Source organism: Cygnus atratus, chromosome 9 (assembly GCF_013377495.2).
Source record: "Cygnus atratus isolate AKBS03 ecotype Queensland, Australia chromosome 9, CAtr_DNAZoo_HiC_assembly, whole genome shotgun sequence".
Lineage (NCBI taxonomy): Eukaryota > Metazoa > Chordata > Aves > Anseriformes > Anatidae > Cygnus > Cygnus atratus.
Window position 1 is genome coordinate 6,270,904 of NC_066370.1, and position 25,809 is coordinate 6,296,712.

At 39.7% G+C, this 25,809-nt stretch overlaps 1 protein-coding gene across 4 annotated transcripts in view; it reads right to left on the reverse strand.

Moving 5' to 3' along the window:
* PXYLP1 (2-phosphoxylose phosphatase 1) overlaps positions 1 to 25,809 on the reverse strand; it is a 54,204-nt gene that overhangs the window by 15,582 nt on the left and 12,813 nt on the right. Inside the window, exons 2-5 of one of the 4 annotated variants that reach the window (XM_035545155.1) lie at positions 22,578 to 22,709; positions 6,820 to 6,960; positions 1,170 to 1,331; positions 231 to 357 (exon numbers count right to left, since the gene is read on the reverse strand). In XM_035545155.1, coding sequence (XP_035401048.1) covers positions 231 to 357; positions 1,170 to 1,331; positions 6,820 to 6,960; positions 22,578 to 22,656 — 509 coding nt within the window. In that variant the 5' untranslated portion in view covers positions 22,657 to 22,709. Of the gene's footprint in view, positions 1 to 230; positions 358 to 1,169; positions 1,332 to 6,819; positions 6,961 to 8,668; positions 8,693 to 22,577; positions 22,710 to 25,809 lie in introns of those variants that run through there. The other 3 variants (XM_035545157.2, XM_035545158.2, XM_050712440.1) reach the window with 3 other exon arrangements.

Genomic DNA, 25,809 nt, shown 5'->3' on the forward strand with positions numbered 1-25,809 from the left:
ATGGAATTTATTCTGATCTGACCTGGTAATAATTAACAGTTCCTGTTTCAGAGGAAGTACTGTACACCAGTCATACAACTCCCCTCCCTGCTCCAACTTTCATCCACCACAATACACAAACATCAGAAGCCACACCATACTTTAAGCTGCAGAAATTGTTGCTTGAAGATGAACAAAATAATTATCAAGCAAAACATGCATTAAGTAATGGTATAAGCCAGAAATTTTACCTGCTAGGCTGCAATGTACAGTCAATATCTGGTCTTTTTGTCTTGGGAATGGCATATAGTGGATACCTATCTCCATGTCGAATCAACACTTGAACCGATACTAGTTTAAAATAATGAGGTGCATGACCTAAAGCAAAAAAAAAAAGATTTAAGAAAAAACATAGGTATAATTAATGTTACAATGAAAGAAAAACCCCAGAAGGGATGATGAGTTCTTGTCACAGGAAAGATTATATAAGACTTAGGTACTCAGCACATTCTCCATAGTACATCCAAAGTCCCAAAGCCATACAAGAAATTATTCAAGCACTGGTCTCAGCCAACACAGTAAGGCTACTCCACTTTTATGATGCCTCTTTCCAGACACCTAATTGTAATGATGCATTTTGCAGCACACTTAATTTGGAGCTTTTTGATATATTAGTTTGTGATTTTATGTTAGTGGGATATGTACATGAGGGAATTCATGCTGCAACCACTATAAAGTGAAGAACACAAACATGTCTTCAAGTTGACTTTGTCTAATGGTTTGGAGTTCCAACATGAATTGATTCTTTTTGTTTGTTTGTTTGGGATTTTTGTTTGGTTGGTTTTGTCTTTTTTTTTTTTTTTTTAGAATTTTAACTTAATTGTTTTTCAGACATTAATAATAAAATTTGCAACGCAGCTCACGTGTAATAAATATTATAGTTTATATCTGTATCACTTCCAGCCCTTCCAATTTTAGAATTCCAGTTGACCATTGACTGGAAACAGAAACCACTTCCAAAAATCAAGTTATCAAAGGGGATATTAAAAAAAGGACAGTGCATTTTGAATGTGTTAACATAATTCATCGACCAGCTGGCATTTGCTGTACCTTGCTTCAAGCACTGAAGAAGTGACAATGCACAAAGACATCATTTCCACTAAATTATCATTTGCACACAGAAAGCTTACCTTCCATGCTGCGTTCAGCAATGGTAGGAATATTGCAGTAAACACGAGCTTCGTAAACAGGATCTATTGCAGGAGGTTCAGTTAGCAAGTCAGGCATTATTCTTTTTCGGCTCTTAGGATTCAACCCATCTTCCTTGATAGGGTTGACCGGGATTAAATGCACTGAAAGACACAAAACATGCACAATTTACCCTTAAGGACATATAGAACTATGCCTTTAAAAGACCAAAAAAAAATAAGAAAAGAGTAATTATTCACAATGCCTATGGTTTCTATGAAAGGATTCCACCCTAAAATATAGATTTTTTGTTTTGACTTTTTCATGCTTTTACATAATCAAGAAGGCAACCCCAGAGAGCTATTTAGCAACTTCAATCTTGGTTAAGACCACAGAAATCCATCTTGCTGCAGAAAAACTCCACCTTTTGCACTCGTGAAGATGCTTTTTCAGTCAGTCTCTCACTAAGCACTAGGAGAATGATGGAAAGAAAAGGACCATAACAGGCCCATCATTTTCACATTTGCACTGTCCTTCATCATTTTCACTTAAAAACTGATCTGAAGGACATCAAGCAAAAGAAACAGCACAGTTATGATGATGATATTGCAAACCATTTGGAAAACAAAGTAATGGAGATTCTGTGACTATGAGATCAAAGGGACTAAATTGCGTATCATTTTCTCTACCAATTCCTCCCCCTCATCTGGCTACCCTTGCCAGCCTTAAGTAGCCTGACTTATCTAAAGAAATGTATTTATTAAAATGCAACTGAAACTACCATAACAAGTTTAATTAGAAAGAAACGCAGTTAATGCTCAGACAAAGCATGGAAATTAACAGCAATACCACTGCTAGCATTCAGATGTGTACAAGCATGCTTCTATAATATCTGAACATAAGTTTGGAGTTTTATTGACATAGCCTCTTTAACTTGTTCTGATGTGAAAGCATTAGTTAATTTACAAGCCTTTCAAGATTATACTTGCAATAATGAGCGTGCCCCTGCCCCCATCCCCTCCCTTTTTTTTTTCCCCTCTTACTACCACCATTTTCTGGTATTTGAACAAGGCTAGGTTTATAGGTGAAAATGAGGAGGGATTTTTTTTTTTTTTTTTTTTTTTTACCATTATTCATCTTCTTTGGGGAGAGGAAAAATTAAAAAAAAGGAAAGAAAGAAAAGACAAGAGAGTAAAATTCTGCTTTGAAATTTGTTAATTCTTCTGGCTCAGTTTCTCAGTTGCATCTTGACTCCCAGTCCTTATTCTAGAGGCGAATTTGTTCTACAGTAGAGTTGCGTGCACAAAGAAAACCAAAGACAGCAGTAAACTGGAGTGAAATACACACAAATTTAAGAGCACATAGCTGTTAATATAACACAGACTCTTCATTCTTACACTACAATATGCTAGTTTAATGTGATTTCTCTTTGCCTGCCAAAACCAGAATTCAAGCATTTTTCCATACCCTTACTAGTGTTGTTGACATGGCTAATACCCACAAGCACAGTGACTTCAAACTTTTCCTTCAGCTGTTCCACATTTTGCATATAATTGCCTATAGGACTGTGCTTGGCAAGAATATTAAGCTGCAGTTTTGACTTTGGACATTGAGCTGTAGGGCTCAGCTGTCATTCCAACATTCATTTATTTATCAGACTCATTTTTTTAGCTCCTCCTGCACTAAGACTGGTGTAAATTATTGCAAGTCATTGCAAACCACTGATGAAAGAAACTCTAGTAGCAACACAGAACCTTAGCAATAGCCATTAGAGGTTGATGACTGAGGCTTGAAAGGTGCTTGCAGCAAATTTGTATTTGGAATAAAAATCCCAAACCTAAGAATGTTACAACAGCTGCTGGCCTCTGCAAATAGACAGCATTACAATACATTGCCTAAAGAGTATAAATGGGGAATTACAGCAGTTATGTTGTATTGGTCAAGTTTCCTAGCCAGAAAAGGTTAGAAGCAAGAACTTTCAGCTTTGTGTTAACAATTTTCTCAATAGCAACCCACAACATTGCTACTGCTCACTTAATGTCACAAAAACATAGAGCTGGCTTTAGCGCCCATGGGCTTAATATAGCTCAGCTTTGACCCAAGATGGTTTCAGAAGACAAAAAAAACATACCCCAATAGCAACAGCTTGGAACTCTAGGGCTAAAATTTAGTTAGGAGATTTAAAAGCAAAATAAGGAACTTAATTTTTGATCAAAGACAAATACAAATAACAGAGCAGACCACATTTTTTCATAGAAACTATTAACTAGAGCACAGATGTACATATTTTCTTATTAAGATCAACTGCCTAGGATTGACGCCACAGAATATTTTATTTACAGATAGCAAGTCTCATTTCTAATCAACCTAGTCAAAGAAATACTTTAACACTGCCAGACAAATTTAAGAACAAGCACTGAATCTAACAGAAAAGAAACTATTCAAAACATTAAAAGTAAAATTGAAAATAGCACCTACACGAATATCACGACATATTTTTAGTTCTCAAAACCCACTGACAAAACATCCTAAAAGGACACTCTGAAGTCAACACAGACATTTGAGGTGCAACATTAACACTATTGTGTGGACTGGAAATGGTCTTAGAGATTAGGAGTAACAATAGTTTGTGTAATTAGTCAGAAAAAAAATGATAACAACTACCCCTAAATTTCTAAATGCTGCTACTGCAGCACTTAATAATTTAATTAATTAATAAAATAAAATTTAATTTAAAAAATAAAATAAAATTTAATTAAAAATAAAATAAAATTTAATCAATAAACTGCATTTAATAATTACTTCATAATATGTGGTAAATATTGCCCTTATTGCTTAGAGAATAAGCTTGGATTATACCAGGGAGTAAGAAGTGACACAGGATTTGCAACCCAAAGCGCTACCACTCTGTCCACTTCCAAGTACCTGACACAGGGAGCGGGCCAAAGGAGCTTCTAACTTTGAACCTACCTGCGGCACAACCATGTGGTCTTCCTTTCTGAATATTCTTGACTTAAATGATTCAAGTTATTTATAGGTTTCTCAAAGAAAATTATAAAAAAAAAAAATTCTCTGGAGCCAAAAAGCTCGAGACACCTAAACAAGCACTTCCATCGCATGTAGTATTTACTTTTAACAGATGTGGCATAACATATAATGGAAGAAATCAACCAAACTACCTGCAAATACCTGGGTCTTCTATTTAACTGTTAAATTTAACAATGTTAAACACAAAAAATATCTCAAAATCTGGGCACCAGTCTAGGCAGTCCACTGGAAATCTCCACCAAATGTATCCATATAAAAATGACTATTATTTCAGAAGGGAGGAAAAAACAAGACCAAGGAGATGAATTCTAATCGGAAAGCTGCTTTCTGTTGGCTCAGTTTTAGCATGGTGACCCCAAAGAGCCCACCCGGCAAGACTGTTCCTCATTTCACCTTGTTAAATTAGCTCCTCACAAGCTCTAACCATCCTGTAGTTTCCGTGCTTTGGAAGGAGGGCCCCAAGTAACAGAGCCCCAATTTGTACTTCTGCTTGTTCCAAATAATGACAGAGGTATTGCTTCCATCCTGACAGCTAACGTCTCGGATGCATCTTGTTTTCTCACCTTTCACTATTCCCTGGACCTTGTTAGCATCTCTTGTATTTATGATGTCTTCTCCTTTCTCCCTCCATTTTCGTTTCAGGTACTTGGGCTTCGTGCTCCCTTGCTGTCTTTGTTTATCTCCTAGCTGCCAAATTCTTCTTTGCACGCCTGTCTCCAGCTCCCTATTGCACTGGAAGCTTGGTTTGTGCTCTTGTTCTGGTAGCCCTTACACCACATGGAGCATCTATGTAAAGCTCCTGGAAGACCAGAGGGTCTTCCCTGTATCCCAGTATCTCCTTACTGACAGTCCTCCTCTGCTGTGTCAGTCCCACCTTTGTCTCCCTAGTGGGGGCTCTGGTTCCTGCCTACCCAACACATCTACACACCTCCAAGTAACACTGGACTGATGCAGCTCAGGGTAGGAAAAAAATGCCACTCCTTTGGGTCTGAAATTCATCTTTTTTCCAAGCTCTGTTCTTCCAGCTGTAAATCATTATAAGATCAGTATTCAGTTATGTAGCTTTCACACGACTTTTTATAACTTAGCACTATTTTATATGACTTGTTCTATTAGCTCAATGTGCACTTGCTCAAAACAGAAGTCTGCTGATGTATATATAATCACACGTAAATCTTTGATTAAGGGAGCTTTTGAACAAGATCTTTACACTGCTATGCCTTTCAAAATTCATGTTTTACTGTAACAGGAACGCAACAATGTAAAACAGAGATTAAACAGATGATTTTGATCTACGTGCATTTCCCACACCCAGTGCAGTTAATGAAATACATCTGAAACATATCCAATCATCTATCTGGAAGCTTTGCCAACATTGAAGCTATAAAGAATATGTACATATTTTTATAGAGGTAGTTTGACAACAAAAAGGGAAAGAAAATGTATTTTATTACCGATAAGCTGATTTAAAAAAAAAAAAAACTAAAGCTACACAAAAGCTACTTTGAAACATTACATTTGAAAAAGCTGTATCTAGGAGAAAAAGCAAAAAGGCTTACAGAAACAATAAAAAAGACCTCAATGCAACTCTGATTGGTGTACCACGTTAAAATTGTTTAAAAAATGAAATAAATTAAACACATTGACTGATATCAGACACAAGTAAGGCTTGACAGAACAAACTGCAAATTCAGTCCTGTGAGAGACAGACGGGCACTGCTCACACGGCAGAATAGCTATGTACTGCTGTAGAATATCTCCTTCAGGAATCTGTACATCTCCAAATTCAAATACAGTTTTCTTTTTTAAAGTTAAAATTAAAAGGAAATGAAATCTAAACTTTGATATGAAGTCAATGGCACAACCAGTCTTTAAATAAGTTGGTCTTAATTTTTCTCTCTCCTAATTTATTAAGAATACACAGTATAATTAAACAGAAAATGTCCAGCAATTTATTTTTAAATCAAATGAGTTACCCTACAGAACCTGAAAATGAAAATTAAATTTTAAACAAAGTTAACTGTTTGACTAAGAAACGTATTCATGAACAAAACCAGTAGCATCGAAAAATTACAACATATGGTTTTATTTTCAATGTACGTTAAGTATGACCTATTTTAAGAGTAAGCAGCTAATTTGTCTATTTCCAGACACCCACTCCAATTTCTGAATGCCAGAAAATACATCAAAAAAATGCAAATATTGGAAAAGTTGTTGCTAAACAACTAAGAGAATCATTCAAAGGTAATTTCAGTATAATGAGCAGAACAATCCCTGCGTAGCAGCTAGTCCCCTGTGGAAGAATGTCAAGTTTATCAAATCAACTATTGTATTCAGAGGACCAAGCAGGGAGCCAGTCTGATGTGAATTAGGGCTACAAAGCTGACACGAATTTGATAGAATTTAGTACAGCAGAAAAACACACACAAACCAAAGTACAATTCACATAGAAGAAACACCAAATTAAATGCTAAATCACTCCATTACCAGCTTCTCTCCCTCCTGTAGTCCTAGTTTCAGTTTGAAAGGCACAAAAGATATCACCACTGTTTATCCAGAACAAATTCATCCATGAAAAAGAAAAAAAATCACGTTAACATTTACCTAATATCAGAAAGATAGGGAATAAAATCATTCTCCGCTTCTGTTTTCCTTTATAACTCCAAGCAGTCTGAGAAGCAGCACCACAAGCAGCCATCTTAGCCTCAAGTTTTCCCTGACTAAACAGGGACTTGAAGTTTTCATCTGTTTTAAGACAGAAGGCTCTTTCAGGTCCATGCAAACATACTATTTAAAACAGTCACATGAAAATGAAGCCACGCGGCAGAAATGCAAAAACTACCCACTATAGGTAACCTTATGCTAACGGGTAAGGAAAAGCAAATGTGCATGACAGAGAATACAAAAAGTTATTTATTCCTCTTCTACCTTCCCCTCCCCTCCCCGTTCTGCTCCTACCAGGGCACTAGCAAGGCCCAGCAGAGAGGAGAACGAACACGCTCCAGCTCCTGAGATTCTGGTGATGGACGGAGACGTTTCTTTCAGCTGCAGTAAAGAACAACCAGAAAAGGTAGGAATGCTCCGAAAGAAACGAGATGGGGAGAAAAGGTGAAGATGTGTACAGCGACAAAAACGATCTGGCAAAATAGCTTAGATGCTCATGGGCTGAAGAGCTCGCAGTGCACGACCCAAGGCACGTGGCAGCGGACTCCTGGCTGAGCTGCAGCGTGCTGCCCCCTGGGACTGGTTCCGGACACCTGCCCTCGTGCCTGGGGAGCACATCCCCAAGGCCACTTGCAGAGGTTTCGGCTACAAACACGTTTGAACATCAATGAAGGTCAAATACACGTGCATGACACACAACCCACCCGTCTCATTTTATCCCTTTGTACAGTAAATACAGGTTTTGCATCTCTCTAATGTTAGATCTGCGTTAACAGTCAGCACCTTGATCCACAGGGTACAAAGGCACAAACACCGATGTGCTGCATTTGAATGGCTAATCACACCAACAAAAAAGGCTTCTTAGCCACACAGTGGTCATACTATCAAGTACTATTAAGAGAAAGAAGCATAAATATCTCTAAAAAGGCTTGTTAAGCCTGCGAACACACAGCCTAGAAGCAGAAAATAACATATATTATCTGTCCTCCTCTGAAGAAGAGACAGTCCTCAGTATCTGCCCATTAACTATCCCCATCTGAACCTATTTATTTCTCCACATCTCTGCTTCCTCCAGCAGTTACCCTCTCATTCTCTCCGTTTCTGCTGCCTTCTGCCTGTTCAGGAGCAAGCAGAGCAGAGGGCCCCCAAAGCACAGATGTTTTCTCTGCAGAAAGCCCCCTAAGAAACCGCTGCCCTTTCTATCGTAGCGTGGGCTCTGAGCTTCAAGGCTTTCTTCCCACAGTGCTGCTAATGTCTCTGTGCACCCCTCCAAAGCAAAAAGAGGGAAGGGAGCTATGGGGGAGGTGGGTAGCAGAAAGAAGAACAGCAGGGGAGGTGGGGAGAAATCTAAATTCAACCTAGAACAGCAACAACAAAAAGCTCTTCTGTGACAAATTCCTGACAAGCTAAAGGAGGTTACCTGGAGTGTAATTTATCCCCAATAATTCCACCTAGCAATTGTATATTTTTCAATGTCACACAGGCACAGCTTTCAGATTGCAAGAGTAGCTGGGCGGCAGAGATAAGCACTTCCCTTCTAATACACTGAAAAAGGCTGTGAAAACAAAAAGGTCTGAAAGTGGATGACCCATCAGTACAAACCCCTCAACCTCATCACAGATGCATGCAAGAATTTATAACCTCATGGTATCCACAGAACAGTCAAATGGGAGCAAACAGTGAACAGAGACTACAGATCTTTTCTTCCGAGTTTCCAAGAATTTGCAAACATTCAGCACTAGTAGAGAGTTAATTTTGGACTGAGATGTGCCCAGACACATACACCTACTTGACATACATTCAGTTTCTGGATTGCTGCTGCTGTTCCTCCTACTGTAAGAGAGATCACGGTAATTTAGGCGATTTTCATGCAGTCTGTTGATTTACAGCACAACCTTATTGCCAGCAACCTACATTTCATGTTCAAAGAAAGACTATGTCAAAAATATTAAGGAAAAGTATTTAGAAGTGCAGCAACCAAGTAGTAGCTACTGAGGTATCATTGAATAAACGTTCTTTTCAAGTCAGTGCCTCTAATCAAGAGTGCTGACAAAATCTTTGCTATGGCAACCTCGAATACATGCATTTTGTTCTGCAGAAACACAGATTTCTGCAATAGCCTTCACTACACCGTAGTTTGACCTACTAAAATAGTTCTATTGATCCCATCAGGTAAACACACACATACCCCTTCCCACAGGGAAATATCAATTTTTGGTTTTGAAGGCAATGAGGAATGCTACAGCAGACGTGAAATAGAAAATCATATTCTCAATTCTTACAAATAATTATTAACCTCACAAACTCTGCCCCCTCCCCCCCAAATTTTGATGCACTGGTTCTTGCATATATCTGCATTACCTGAACGAATATTAAAAATTTTTAAAAATTGCTTTTTAAAACCTGTTTTCCATTGCTGCGCTTGAATTTCCTCGTGTTCCTCAAACTACATCTTCTGTTTCCAAGTGACGACACAGAAGTTTCCCTTTTTCTTCCCAAATTACTTCTTATGATTTAATAAAGATGAGGTGGATGTCCCCTTCCTTTTGCTCTTGCAGGCCCAGACACCACAGAGCCAGAAGCAGCCGTTCCCTTCCTGCCCTCTCTCCACCTGCAGAGCTCAGCCACGGCCAGACTTGGTGGCCAGACACCACCAACACTTCTTGGTTTCCCTCCTACACTTTCTCCGACATCCCATGTAACTTGAAGAATACCACCTGCCGAAGGCTGAGATGAACATATCCATTGGAAACATTAAATCTAACAAAATGCTACCTAAAGGTGTTTTTTTCCTTTTTATTTCATGGTTCCTTAAGCTTTATTTTTTTTTTCAGTAACTTGTCTAGGTAATTTTCTCCTTAGAGACCTAAACCACTTTTAATTATATAAGTAAATAAAAAAGCTGCTTCTCTTTTTAAAGTGGAGGAAAGATCACTTTTCAGAAGCATCCTGCATATCAGACGCTTACTCGCAGGAAATGGACACTTAGCAGGGCTGGTAGGCTGCAGGGACAGTCAGACCTGACTGAGGGGGAACAAGCGGGAGCTGGAAAGGGTTTTTTAATGAGAGCATTTCTAAGAAAGCCTTATTCATACAAGCATACGAGGAGAAAAACAAACAAACAAAAAACCTAAAAACTTCACCAAAGTCTCCCACCATACATAAGCTCAAACATAAGGTAAGCTAAATTTCAGCTGAACAAAATGGAAATCTATACACATGCCCCAGTACGAGCTTTCACAACTCAGCCTCATCTCTTTCCCCTATAACAGTACTAATATGATTGTGGCTACAACTTATATCTTTACTAATCACTATTTATGTAATTTCACTGCATGCAATGGAACTGAGAGCTTATTTTTCAGTCTAATTCCTGATGAGTTTTCAGCCTCCTTGGTTTTCAGATCCCTCAAGTTTTCCACTGGAGGTGAAAATCTCCATATGGACAATTTATAACTACTGTAAATTGGCTGTTTTCTTTGGTGCTTTTCACAGACTTGCTCAGAAATAGTCCGAATTACCTGTTTCTTTCCAGGAATGGATCAAAGCCTATTTAACTGCCTATTTTCTGGATCACAGGTTAGGAACTTCCTTAAAACTTTTCCTCGTCTCAGGACAATTGCCAAAAATCAGCCTTCTGCCCATGGAGCCATCATCAGGCAGATGCTGACTCTGGGCCTTATTCCTCTTTAGACTCAGTGGAAAAGGCCAGAGTGCTTTGTCCACGTATTCGTGACCAAAACCATACAGCTACACACAACCAGCACACATGGCAGCTTTACCAGCCTGAAACAACTCGCACCAGTATTGTTGATAAAACGTTTCTTATTTCTACCCACATTAGCTGCATGTTTTGCTGATTTTTCACACAGGGTCCCTATCTGACTTGCACAAAGAAAATAAATATGCTAAGAAAATCAATCTTGCACCAAAACAAAACATGGCAGACCTACTAGTGTTATGTTTTTGAGGCCAAATTCAATCAGACATTAAATTTCACAATGGGCGCTTGCGTTTTTATTCAGTCCAGATGGGGTTCTGAAAAGAGCTTTACAGTTTCAGTTCCCCCCACCCCAATTTGTTTTTCAATTGACAATTCAGGAGGGCATATGGCATTGCTTAAACAGCATCCAGGATTTTCAGCTTGACAGCAATAATGCAGCCCTGCTGACTGCAAGCTCTAGCCTTTTCAAATTCCAGAGACAACAGTCATTTTCCACTTCTCCTACCAAAGTGAAAACCTACCCCGTATATTTTATTTCCCTACTACGCTGAAACACTGAAGTTTTTAACATGGAAAAGATTTATATTTCCATCAATTACATGCCCTCTTTTCTTGTATATGTGTGTGTGTGTGTGTGTGTGTGTGTATATATATATATATATATATATGCATATTAAAGCTTCTCCTTGCAAACTTCTCGCTAATTACCTCACTGCTTGGCTTCCCAGTCCAACTGAAGAAGAGTGGGAGGAGGTTCCTGCTAGACATCTAGACAAGCTAGACAGGTTTCCTGCCCTTTAAACATTTCACTCAAGTCAGATACTGCTCATGCTCCAGGTTATTTAGTGACATGATAAAAAAAAAGCCCCACCACTGCTTATGATTAAACTGTTCTGTTAGTCCCCAGCACGCCACAGGCTTGTTCAGGACACACACGAGAAGGGTTGCATAAACACGATGCTAAAATGAAGTCATTCCTACCAACACATCTGCATAGCTGCCGTGTCTCACCAGGCTGAGATCACTCGATCAAATCCGTGTCCTGAAGACTACTGGTTTAAGTAAACAAAGGCTAAAGAGGTTTTATGGACTGAAAGCACGGCTTTATAAATACAGCGGATGCAGCCATTATTACTTATCTAAAAAGATTCATGAGCACAACAATAAGATTTTAAAGCTCTGTCCTGCTTCTGTCTACAGAACTCAGCAACTGGTAAATTAACTAATCTAGTTGAATTATCCCGGAACAGATTTTCAAAACAGCTTCTATCAGCTGTATTCAGAGATTGTTATCAGCTGTTCCCATTTCCATACTATTGTCTCAAAATAAAGGTCAACATGAAAAGGTAGCTCCAGGACACAAAACACTGAACACTACTGCCATAATTCGCCTGTGGGTGGTGACCTTTATTTTAAGTTAAAGACACTCCTTTCTTTTTCTCCTGTATATTTAACGGATCTGACAAAAACTGGAGCAGGAAGCTGTGCAGCACTGATTACATAATGACTAAAAAAAAAAAAAAAAAGATGCCTGGCAGATTTTGCATGAGAACTGAGCACAGAGGCCAACTGCACAAAGTATTCAGCACAGCAGAAGAAAATATGTATTTTCTCAAGAACGTGGACTGCAAACCCTGTGTCTTCAGCGTTCTTTTCATCTACAGCAGCTGAAAATTACACAAAATATGGCCCATACAGAAGAGTTCATGTCGGTTCAGCAGCTGCTCCTGTTCTCTTACCTGCAGTACATCGCTAATGCTTTACAATTTTGGCAGGGTCTCTCAGCTGTTGAAACATGCATACCCTCTGGCTTATTCTCTACGGAATTCGCTAACTCTTGCTACCTAGCTCACATTCTTCGAATGGATAAGAACTGGAAGTGTGCAGTATTGCTCTCTGTCATCCTAGATAAAATGTTTTTCCCCTCCCTTTGAAGACCAAGCGATAGGAGCAGAGAGTAATTTAGAGCTTCAAGAGCAGGTGGCTGCCTCTTTTCCTTAGCACCCTGCTTAAATGCCATCCCAAAAACTCAGAATGACTTCTTGAGTCAACTTTTATTAAAGCATATACTAGAACATCTAGATACTGAAACAGAAAAGCAAAAATATGTAGGTAAAACAAACAAACATAAATAAAAGGACTTCAAAGCACAGCTTTGCCTGCCCACTACACCCTTACAAGCATCGTTCCCTCAGTTTCAGCCAGCACATCAGCAGCTTTTGTGGCTGCAACGAGTTCTGTACATCAGCTCACCAGGCCAAGCATTTTGTCACCTCCCAACAGAGCTGCTTGCTGTGGTTCTCAGCAGCATCTCCATTTCTTCACACCTGCGGCAGTTACAGTAATCTCTCTCTTTCTCCCTAAGGACTACCACCCAAAAGTCAAGATAAAACAGAAAGCCTGCGGTTCAGCCACAGCCTTTGCGAAGGCTCAGGATACAAACTGTTTAATATGTTAATGTCATCAGTCAAACACAATCCACAGACATCTGGTGCTTCCCTACATCGGTGTCCTTCAAAAGACACAAAGCCTTACAAATTCAAATCAATATTTTAACTACCGCATTAAATTAGCACCTTTCTGTTTCACATCTAATCCCAACTGTTTTCTGTCCACAAACCGACCTGCTCGAGGAAGTGATCTCAACACCATATGCCACTGCAGATCCACGCCAAGCCAGCTCACTTGTTTGTCCAGAGAGCTGCCACAGACTGGCTAGCAGGAAACCCCACAACAGCGTATTTAACGCAGTAGTGCCTGATAGATTTTTGTGCTGGGGAAACTTGTAACGAAAGACACAGTCATCAGTCTTAGAAACTCAGAACAGCTCCCTCTGGAATAGAATTATCGATGTCTGTAGCTGTAAACCAGGTTGGAGGAAGCTGGTGAATCATATTTCTTGTCTTCATCCAGTATTAATGTGCACAGTTGGTAAACCCAAATTACACCATGGACCTAGGGCTTCCATCTTTTTTAATCCAACCATCTCCCAAAAATCAGAAAGGGAGATCACTTATATTTTCCAAGATTTCATATTTCCCTGCAGCAAGTCCACAAAAGCCTCAGCCTTGTAAACACCCCACCTCATTAGCAAACAAACCACAATGCCATTTAGTATGTGTAAGCACTGCTCTTCTCCCAGTGAGCTTCAAAAACTTACAAAGGAAGTAACTTTGGGAACAGAAATTACATGCTTTTCAAAAATCTTCATGGTCAAATGACGAGACACTTTGAATCAAAAAAGCCACTCTATCATTCAAAAATGAAAGCCCAGCAAAAACAGAGATGAAAGGCCAAAACCACCAGCAGATAAATTGCAAGGGGAAAATTAAGAGGCCTAAGAAGAAACATGAACAACTATCTGAAGAACATTAAGTGTATCTCAAACAAAGGGCAGTGAGCAGTTACTGTACGAATAATCTGCCCACAATTAATAGATAGCATTTTAATAAAAGCTCTGATAAAAGCAAGTAAGAGGGCTAATGCTAGTGCAACTGATTTGATTGTGAACTCTCAGAAAACTGATCTCACATTACAGTGGTCAGCAGAAATTAACAGAGGGCTTGTACTAAAACAAAGCAGCGTGACAAGGCTGTCATTACCTTAAGTGTAATGTCATAGCTTAAGACACTCAGGTTTTGCTTGGATCACATCATCTTTGTAAAACATGATTAAAAACAAATGTAAAAAGGAAGGCAGCATACAGCAAGGGAACGAACAGCTGACAAACTGTACCTGCAAAAGAAAAAGCCTTCAGGGATGAGAATCACTTTCCGTTGCCTAGCCAGCAGAACAGAAAAGCTCACCAGGGATGGAAGAAGAGTGGTACAACCAGGTGCTGGCAATCTCTGTCGTTCTCAGCTTGCCCACAGGCGAGCAAAGACCAAAGCTGCACAAAGCGCATCTCCCAGGCAGCCTGGAGCAGGCAGCGGCGTGGGGGTTGCATCCACACAGCTGCCACCACAACACTGAAATCCGAAATCTTGAAAATACCAAGGCAGAGCTAGAATACAAACTCTGCACAGAGGGGGCCATATTCTTATGAGAAGTAAGGGCTTATATAAAGCAGACTTCACCTACTTGAACTAAACCTGAAACACCAAACCAAATGTAAAGAATTTAACAGCTGCAAATAGAAACAAAACTATCCCGCGCTATTTATCAGTAAGGCCCCACAACTCAGAATCAAAGACCATAAAGAACGAAGAGCAGAGAACTGCACTGGCAAGTGAGTGTTTCCTTCAGTTGATCAGGGTAACGCTCCCGAAATTATAAACAACAAAGAAACGAGGTATTCATGCAAAAAAAAAAAAAAATCTATCTGATCTACTGCTACTAATATTTTAGGGTTTAAGGGACCTCTGCAGGTCAACTGGTTCACTCAAAGTAGGGCTAAATCAAATCTGGCTGCTCAGGGCATTGCCCAGTCAAGTTCAGCTAGAAACAGCTCAAAAGTTACCCGGTGGCCTAAAACCACCTGCCACTGGGAATGACAGTAGACAGACATCCCTAAGACCTGGTTATGACCGAGCAACCTGTAAAAGAAAAAAGTTCCAATGTCTTTGCTGTCCCACATCTTAGTTCAAATTAGCCTTCATCAAACTAATACAAATTAAAATACAAATTGCCCTCGTCAGAAAAAATATACAAGTCAGTTACAAACTACTGGCCTGTAGATGAAAGTTAAAAAAAAAAAACAAATAGCATAAGAACAAGAAATACACCCCATATATATAAAAAATAAAAAAGAACAGCCAGTACTTCTTAAAGCACTGCAGAAAATCTGAGCTACTTATTGTGTACTGCCTGAGCTACTTATTCTATGTACTCTATCTCAAACTGTCTGCAACCGCAGTGATGCCATTACAGCCCCATGCAGTGATTCCCCAAACTCCTACTGAAATCAGAACAGACTAATACAACGCATACAAGCTCACAGAACTGTAAAACAATTACATACCCAAAGAGGTATGGCAAAGAAAACTGCAAGTCACCAGAAGAAAACACTGTGCAGTCATCCTCTCCCTGCTTTCCCAAAAGTCTACTACACCTCCACACAGAAGTGTACATGGGAAGTAGCTGTGCAGAGGGCTGCTTCAGCACTTGGTCTAAGACTTCAGTGGCAACAGAGCTTGCAGCATTTACATTGGCAGAACACCGATTTAAAAAAAAAAAAAAAAAAAAAGGAGCCCGGTTAACTAAAGAATAAACCTATTCCCCTCCTATTATTAAAGTTCATTTTCCTTCGTTGTTTTACCATTCATGTGAAATTCAAACAATTGAGCACAGGAACATACTTTTGAGACTGTCTTTAAATTTCTTTAATTTCATAGTAAAAATAAATGAAAAAATGCAATGTTTAATAATTATTAAAATATTTAATTTCACAAATTTCAATGTTTTTAAACTTTCTTGCAGATATTGGAACCAGGATTCAAGTTGGATTTTGAGAAAAAAGATGCTAGGTGGTTTTATTATTTTCCAGTCTTATTTCCTTCCCTGTAGGATTTAACCCATTACTGTAGTAAGGATTTGCAGAAGCCTAAGTATTGACTTGCAGTTAGTTCTTGTGAAGTACTGGGCTTTATTTACAGGAGCCTTCAACCATACGCTTTAAGGGCTCATATTAATCTGTGTAAATACGGCTCAACTAGCTATCATGGATGGAGCCAAAACATGTATTTAATTAAGATTTATGAAGTTCCGTAGCCTGCCAAGTAACTTCTACTGGTCAAATCCCATCTGAAGCAACTTAACCTCACCTATACTTAAAGCTGATATTTTAAAAAGATTTCTCCGTTTTTGTGGGAGAAAATAAGACTGTCCCATAGTATCATTCTGATGTATTCATCGTGTCTCATCCCCCTATAAGTGAGAACTACTGCAAAATGCAAACATGCACCCTGATTCCCGAACAACACATTACAGAACTTTTTAAGAATCACAAAAGAACAGCTACTCTTCATTTAAATATCCAGTTACAACACAAAAACTATCTTTAACAAAAAAACATGTTTATGAGTAGTTTTCTTCATCCACTACTAAAACGTACACAGCCTTGGATATATTACTTGTGAGTTGTTTTTCCCTTTGATCTTAAATATAAATTAGCACTTTAAAAAAAAAAACACCAGTCTTATTAGTGGACAATCTGTCATGCTTCTGAGCTTGAAGGCAAAATTCAGGAAGGGAGATACTGGTCTCCTTTTAATTCAGTATGCTGGCAGCACATGACAAAAACAAGTTGTCTGCTTCATGACTTCCAAAGTTGCAACTTTTTAGATATGGTTCATTGTAATAAATAAGAAGAATGTGACACTTTTCTTACATTGAACATGTTATCTATTTAAAATAGGTCCGAACTGCAACGCAGCTCCAGCTTCCCGAGCTGAGGAAGCACATCCTGCTTTGCCGGTGGAAAGGCTCGACAGGAGCACTATGCCCCTCGGTTTCCAAATCTATTCCCATCTGCAAGTCCCTGCTGGGGCCCCCTTTCTCAGACCATCAGAGCACCCACCGCGCTGCAGCCTCCCTGCAGCGGGAGCTGGGGTGAGCAGAGGCAAGGATGCTGAGCTAAACTCCAACTGCTTCCACCTGATCTTGCACAGATGTATCTGGCCACAAAGCAGGGATGCACACAGCAGCAGCCACGCCAGAAGGGTTGGGATTATTAAAGTGAACTAGCTTCCAAAAGGGACTGTGCAGGAGCACAGCAATCATCTCCTACAGGCAACAGCCTGATGGGATTGCATATGGTGCTCTTACTGGTCCTCAGAAAAGATGAGCAGCCCGTAGCACTCAGGCCAATAAAAAAACCTCACTACCTTTCCTGGTGGAGAATCCGGTCTTCCGTTTCATATAACTCATATATACAATCAAAATCTCCAGTGCAAAACCAGGCAACAGAAAGTACAGTGAAATAAAATTTATTGGGAAAAAAAAAGTCACATCCAGATGGGCTGAAAACACTGACACTCAAGCCTGACAGCTGCTGACATTTTAGAAAGCAGTAGTAAATACCAAAATGCTTTTCTATAGAAAGACAGGCCTGAGACTGACCAAAGTATCATGATACTGAGGGAAACAAGCTTCAAGAAAGTAGAGAATCCGTATATGCAGGATCTGCCTGAGAGCCAGAGCCTTAACAATTCCGTAAGTGCCTGAAGCAGGCTCAAAGGAAAGTCTATAATTTATGGCCTCCACAAGGGTAAAGAGCTGGTAGAAAGAGATGCTTTCCCAGTTTAGTTTTAGTCCTTTTGTACTGACTATTTTTCTTTAAATACATTTGTTTTATTAAAAAAATATACGTACAAGCATTTGACTAAAAAATAGAAATCCATAGTAATTGTCAAGTAAACTTTACAGAGATCACATACTGCATCGTAACAGCTAACTTTTAAATTTCCTTTTAGTTTGCTTTATTCAAGGTAATTTCAAATATATATAACTCATTGAAATATCCTGTAGAGACCCACCTTCAGGCTTCTGCAGTCAGTCACAGATGTTTTAATTTACTATAAGGTTTGTGCATGCCCAGTAATTGGGTCCTTGTGTACTACACCAATCTTAAGGGGTGAAAAAAAGAAAGAATCTCCTGTTTCTGTGCTGATCTGAGCTCTAACCAACATAATTGATGTTGACAGGGTCCTAATGTATGCCTTTCCCCCCTGTGAGGCTGCATGACCACAGCCTGGCTGACACAACCCTGACATCAAACTCAAATCTAGCTGAGCTGCCATCCTGTTTCAGTACTGTAGGAACTCCCCCAGCCACTGTATTTACAGTCTCTTTGCACTGCTCTTGTTGTTTTACCAAGCACAAAGTAGGAATGAAGACTTAAATCACTGCAACCTTCTCCTCTAGTGAAAAAAAAAAAGCACAAAGCACCACTACTTGCATTCACTCTGTTTGTATGGAAATAAAATAGGCAGTGCTGGTCAACTTGATTACAACCACAATTTAGGGAGACAAAAAGAACAGTCCACTATCTAGGACAGGTCATTTCTCCATTCTGCAGTTTTAATGACAAAGTAAAACAGGTAAGTTTTTAGTTGTACCACCAGGACGTTAGGAGAGCAATAGTACAGCATCCGATGGGATGGCATTCAATCCAGCAAGCCAATCCAGCATATGTTTGACAAACGTGAGCTGCCTGCTCCACAGAGCTGCCTTCCACACCACTGGTACCACCATATCCCAGACACAAAGCAGAAGACAGCTTCTGCTCTGGTAAGAGTGGGCACTGACAACTGGTTCGTGTCAATCCACTGCAACTATTGCAGGGGCAAAACACTGACAGCACTCTGAACTGTTGGTTACTCTCAAAACAGATTTGGGGGAAACTTTCTCAATGGCCTACCCTGTAAGTTAAGCACTAGTAGAGAGTATGCTCTAACTGCATAGAGCACCAGCCATAGGAAAACCACAGGAAAGGAGATTAGTTTAGACCAGAAATCAGAAACCACTGTAGAAAAGAAAGGGTCTAAGAACAAACATCAAAACAGGAAGCAAAGTGACCTGGGTCTGCCCCAGCCTACCAGTATTGAAGACTCTGACGGGCAGTATCAGTTGTTTTCCCCGCTGTTTGTCTTCCTTCTGTATAAACTTCAGATGTGACAACTGTTAGCCCTGAAACAACTGCCTTGGGACTTGCTCTTACAAGGACGGATGGACTTGCATTAGGACTCCTGACACGTATGACACCCATCATCTCCACTTCATCGTGGCTGCAGAAATCGCTGCTTATGAAGCAGCTCCAGACCTTCCACAACACAGTCTATTAAAGTAAACCAGCATCAATTTCCACCTGACCTGAAGTACTGGGCTGCCAACTGCCGCAAGCAATGCCTGAACCCTTTCAGCTCAAGCGGGTAGTAATCTTGTCAGCCATCGCCGTGTGCTCTGTTTGTGACACTGATTGGGAACCTATGGAAAACCCTCTGAACTTGGGCCTTCCCTGCTTGCTTTACTGCAGAATCAGCCACAAATCACATGTCTGGCTTTAAATTGCTTCAGCTCAAGGTATGGACAAGAAGGAAAAGGTATCACGCTTCTACAGGAACTAGGCTCTGCCCTACAGCAGAAGGTTAAAAAAAAAAAAGGAAGATATGTCCCACTTATGCAATCATGCATTTATGTTACTGTTTTTCTAAACAAAGTTAGGACCTGGAGGAAGAAACACTTTCAACATTCATTGCTTAGAAAAGCAGTAGCATGTTTTAAGACGACCAGCCCTCTTCCTCAAAGCTGTGCACTGCTTGCTAACAGAATCACAATCTCACAACAGCCTAGAACATTCATTCCCACACCAAATACTTCAGGAGACAGCTCCCATCATCCATGGGTGGGGCATTTTCCGAAGTCTAAATGTATTAACTCTCATTTTCATATTATATGCATATGAAAATGATATGTATATAATGAAAATGACGTGTATATTACATATACATATCTACATATTACATACACATATCATAGCCATTCTGTGATTCTATGATGATTCATTTTCATTCCATGATCTGACTCAAATTATGAAGCAACATAACCAAAATTTGCATCAGGAAGCTTGGAGGGGATCAGAATTTGGAAACTAAATTCAACAGTCTGATGAAAAAGAAAATAAGCATATTGCTTCCAGAAAAAAACTTTATACATGAAACAAGACTACATTACTACCACACTGTGTAACGGTGAGAATCAACAAACCCCTGAAATGTGTTATCTTAGGGTAACAGATTCAGTGCAAGGGAAGATGTTCAATAGGGAGGACCTCGCAATAGCTAAAAAGAAGAAAAATAGTAAATACAGATCTACTAAGTATGTAGTGACACAACAAACAGTTGGAATTTAAAGCAGCAGTAAGTTTTCTTAACAATGTTCTGGAATTTCTCAGGTAGGGATTACTGCTTTGTTGAGTCAGCACGTGGGTTATGTTCTAGTATTTGGGTCACTTTTATCAAAGCAGCAGTTTTACATATTGGTATCAGTCATACTGACTTCTGCTGTAAGACAGAACTGAAACTATGCTTCCATTGACAATGTATTACAAGTATTTCCTTAAATATTTGCATGTCTGTTTCATCAAAAGCTCAAGTTCAGAATCAAGGATCTCCTTAGTTTAATACTAAACCACTCAGGAATAATAAATTAGAGGAGTATAAAAATTTACAGCTATCATTTATTTGAAAGCAGATCACGATGAACTCACAGAATCTGAACAATTTTGTTGGTTGTTGTGATAGAAGAGAATTTTGCCTTGGCTTTGGAGATGGCCTTTGTGACAAGTTTAAATTAACCTCTCTACAACCTGAAGCTGGCAGGAGTTAAAATGTTAGGCTACTTAAACTACCTGGTCCCTGCTGGCCTGCACTGCAGCTCTCATTCTGTAAAAATTTCTATATGCATTTTGGTATTGGCCTTAAGCTTCACAATGGCTGCTTGCTGTAGCTTAAGTGCTTTTTAAAGCACTCCTCAAACTTCTTCAGCTCCTGGAATCCCTCTTGCACAAATGTTATCTCCAAATTAATTGGAAAATCAACTTGCTCTTTTGATAAAAAGTAACTCACTCTCCTATATACCTACCTTCTCTAAATACAGCTCATTTTTGTGAAAAAATCAGTTTCATATTTCAGCTGAGGTTCCTCCAAGACCTTCACCCTACACACAATTCTTATCCAAGCATACAATATCAGGCTTTAGCCATAAAGAGCCTAAACTGATTGCAGCAAAACAAGCTACACTCAGACCCAAAGGCATGTACTCACAGGAGGCTGAAAAAGCCATTTGGAGCCATAGGTTTCTGTATTACATGCAAATGAGTTTAAAGACAAAAAAGATACTAACAAAATCAAAGTGTTTTTCTGTTGTTGTTTTGCTCCTTTTTTTTTTTTTAAATAGGAAGAAACTGTTCAATATACATAGAAGAAACTAAATCCAAAGTAATCTCCTCCTTTTTTTTTTTTTTAGCCACAAGCCAGGAAATTACTCACTCTATGCAAATTGAAAAAAATATATACATCTATATATAGACCGGCAGAAGGCTCACAGAGCTTTAAAATATTCTTACATTAAAATCATATAATTTAGCCATAAACTGGTCTGGATTAGAAAGGACATTAAAGATCATCTCGTTACAACCCCCTGCCCTGGGCAGGGACACCTCCCACCAGTCCAGGCTGCCCAAAGCCCCATCCAGCCTGGCCTTGGGCACTGCCAGGGATGGGGCAGCCTGGGCCAGGGCCTCACCACCCTCTGAGGGAAGAATTTCCTCCCAACATCTAATCTAAACCTACCCTCTTTTAGTTTAAAGCCATTCCCCCTTGTACTATCACTGCACTCCCTCCCTAGCTCTCCTGTAGTCCCCCTGAGGTACGGGAAGGCCGCTGTAAGGTCTCCTTGAAGCCTTCTCTCCTCCAGGCCGAACAACCCCAACTCCCTCAGCCTGTCTCCATAGGAGAGGTGCCCCAGCCCTCTGATCAGTAAATGACCACCCTCTGGATTGATCTATGATTAATTGATGTGAAGGAGACCATGATTTATCTTTTCTTAAATAAACCTACGGATGAGCCAATTCAACCGTTAAAAGTTTCCTAATGTGAGGGCACAAATAAGAAGTTCCAACCTCTTTCACAGCAGTTTTCTCAATCCTGTCTAGGCTGATGCAATGTAAAACACAAATTGCAGCAGGTTTTACCCCAAATGTGCTTTGTTTTATTTCATGGAAGGACTAAGACACTTTCAATTAATTAATTGCACTACAGAACTAAGAATTTCTGAAATAGCCTTATTTGAAAAGATTCTAGATTGTATGGATCCCTACATGGCACACAAAAGTGTTTTAATTCTTACATTTGCTTTCCTATTTTTGAAAACAAGTATTTAAATACACAAAGAATGCTTAAATGACATGTAAACATGGCTACTTTTTAAACATATCCATAGAGAGATGCAGACAAGACAAGGAGGACACACTTACAGAACTGTAGACTGAGGCTCAAAAAGGCTAGTAAGGCTGCCAAAGCCAGCAAGAACAGAAAACGGTTTCGGAAAAGCATTATTATTCGTTCTGCTTTCTCTTCATGGTTTCATCTTCACGTGTCAACAATTTCTGCAAACAACAAACAACAAAACATTGGCAAATATATTTCAGATGAGGGAGTATCAGCTAAATCAAAGCAAATTCAAATATCCTTTTGACAGTGTCAAGTTACTTCTTAAAGGCAAAGACGAGCTGATTCAAACTGTGAACAACAGTATCAAGAAGTTGTCTTGACCCAGTTATGAGATTACATTTCCACAATGCAGAACTTTCAAGTAAATAAAAGAACTCTGCCTTTTCCCATCAATTTTTTTTCTCTTGCTAACACAGGGTTAATGCTCAGAACATTGAATTGCTCAGAACATTGGCAACAATCTGAGATTCTCTGATCCTCTGAATCTAGTTGTTTATGACAGCACATCCAAATATGTTGACAGAAAATAACCTTTTCTGCCACCAATGTTTCTTCTTGCCCCAGAATTTATTTGCTGATGGAAATCAGCAGAAGCTTCTCTTGCTTCTTTCCTGCTTTTGAGAATGCACACATGAGATTAATGCATCTCTCTTTATCAAAACCCTTCTGTACTTGAAAAACTACCCATCCTACCAGGATGGAGTTTTGAGGCTGTCATTAGACTTGGCTTTATCAGTGCTCAGAGACTGAGATCAAGATCTTGGTACAATCACAATGTCAAAATTCCAGTACTTTATTCCAAAGATTTTTCTCATTAGTATTTGAAAATGTCTCATGAATCAGTGAATTTCTTGTTTTATCTATTGTGGTTAGTCCTAAGAAGAATTATTGATCTATGCGTTGAGCCAAAGCAATACCTTAGTATTAAGCAATTATTATTACCTTAGTATTAAGCAATGGGACCCAGAGTGTAAGCAGTGATCTTTCAGAAATGAAGGAAGTGGGACTAGTGGTGAAATGTTACATACATGTACATTTTGCTGGATTGAGGTCTCTCTGTCTCATTTTACTTGGAGAACTATCTTCACAGCTTTTGGAAACTGGAAAAACTGAAAGAACTGGAGGTTCTGAGAAGTAAGAAACCAGATCTATTACAGCATTTTTCCAAAATGCCAAGAGCGCTGTAATTGGCATGTGCAAGCCGTAATAAACGCAAAAAAAAAAGTCAAAAAAAGAGACAGAAGGAATGACTTTAACAGTGTCAGTTTCCCTAAATCATCGCTCATCCAGGAACATCTCAGTGAAAGGTATGCTGAATCTAAACTGAACTAAGCCACTGAAACTAAACAAAGCCGTGAAGGGTGGAAGGTATAAGGCTTGGTGAATACAAAACACTAGGAGAGAATGAAGCAGTTAAACCAAACAGATGGAAGAACAGAAGGGGAACCATGGGAAAAAGCAAAATTAGACTTAGACAGGAGGAGAAGGTAAAACATTAAAAAGCTCTCACGAACAAGGGCTCTTGTGCACAGTCCACGCACAGGAACATAGTCGCTGCACAAACGGAAGTTCCATAAAAGGGGAAGATCACAAAACAGGAGGAAAAGGGGTAACACCTCAATTGCCAAAATAGTTTAAATGTTTAATTAGTTTTCAACCTAGTTGCAAGATCAGAAGTTTTAAAACATTTAGTTTTAAATGCAATAGTTAAGACATTATTAACAAGGTAGAAAGATTTTCCTTTTAAATATATTTGGCCTGCTAAGTTAGAAGATGCTGTGTTACAATTCATTAGGAAAAGGAACAGTTGCTGTTGAGTGACTGCTAAATAAGAGCCTGTCAATACAACTTGTCATCAGCTGTCACTTGACATCAAACTGCCAGGAATAAGGTGAGCGTACGTAAGACTGAGACCTGAAGCCTCTGCTCCTCAGTGCTGGCACCCAAGAAGCTCCCACGTAAATCAGGACAGCAAATGCTAAGTGAAGACAGCACAGTAGGCATTGCACCGAGTGATGAGAGCATTTGGAAGCATATCATAAGAGGGGAGCTAATATTAAAAATAAATAAACAAAGCCTGAAGGGAAGAAAAAAAGAACCAACCTTACCTCCCCATAAAACCTCTTTTCCTACGCAGACTGATCACAAAACAAGCCACACAGCAGAACACATTTTGGGTCTTCACAGAATATACTACCACATAACCAGAGGCTGGTGTGTTGCAGAGCATCTGCTGCTAACATGACATTTGGAAAACATTGATCTATTTACTCTGCACACAGGCCAGAGTGCAGGTCATGCCCTAGTCTCGCCATGTCCCCTTGTAAGCTCTCAGTACTCAAAGGTCAGTTTTATCAACATCTGACAACTCCGCGTTCCTGCTCCCAGGTACGGGCTGTGGCTCTTTTCGGCAGAGCTAAGCAAGCAGCTGCTGCTTTCAGGGGTGACTGCACCACGCTGCTACAACTGGCAGAGTTCTGCACCTGGAGGACTACCCTGGCAGTAACTTCTACAGCGTGCCAGGAAAGCATTGATTTATGTTCACCTCTGGTGAGGATCTTTTGCTCAAGAGAGAATGCAGGTCTGGATAAAGAAGTCCTACAGAACCCAGAGCTTATTTAGACAACGCTAATTGTAAGCATGACGTCCATAAGCAGCTTAGATATTCTGAAGAATAGTTGTTCAGAAAACACCCTATAACTAAATGCAGATAATTGCTACTTCTGAGGCCCCTTTTGCAGTAAACCTACCTACCTGCAGAACTTTCTTTGCTTTTCAACTTATTCCAAAAGTCTCAACTTACCACAACATGCCAGAATGACTCACAGTGTTTAGAGCACCCTCAACCCTTACCTACTTTCACAAGACTATGCCAAACCTGTTCTAATGTAAGGCTCTAGCTTCTGCATGCTCAAACAAGGACAAAAACAGTCTTATACTTAAAGGCCAGGCCTCGACTAACCCGCAGCTCCCCAGTCCAGCAGCTGCCGTACCCATCCCACTTAGCTCAGCACCGGCAGGGCGCTGCCCCGTAGTGCTCCATGTGCAACCTCCCACCCCGGCACCTCCTTGGCTGCAAAGCAGACAGACTTTTTTTGCAGGGTTAATTAGCCAAGTTCACTCCTTTGATTATTTTCGGTCAGGCTCTGAAAATACTCACGAGATCAATGCTTTCAAAGCTCATACTAAGTCTGATGTGACACTAAACCACTGCTCCTGAACTCCTATACCAATGTAGTGATACTGTTATGTCCT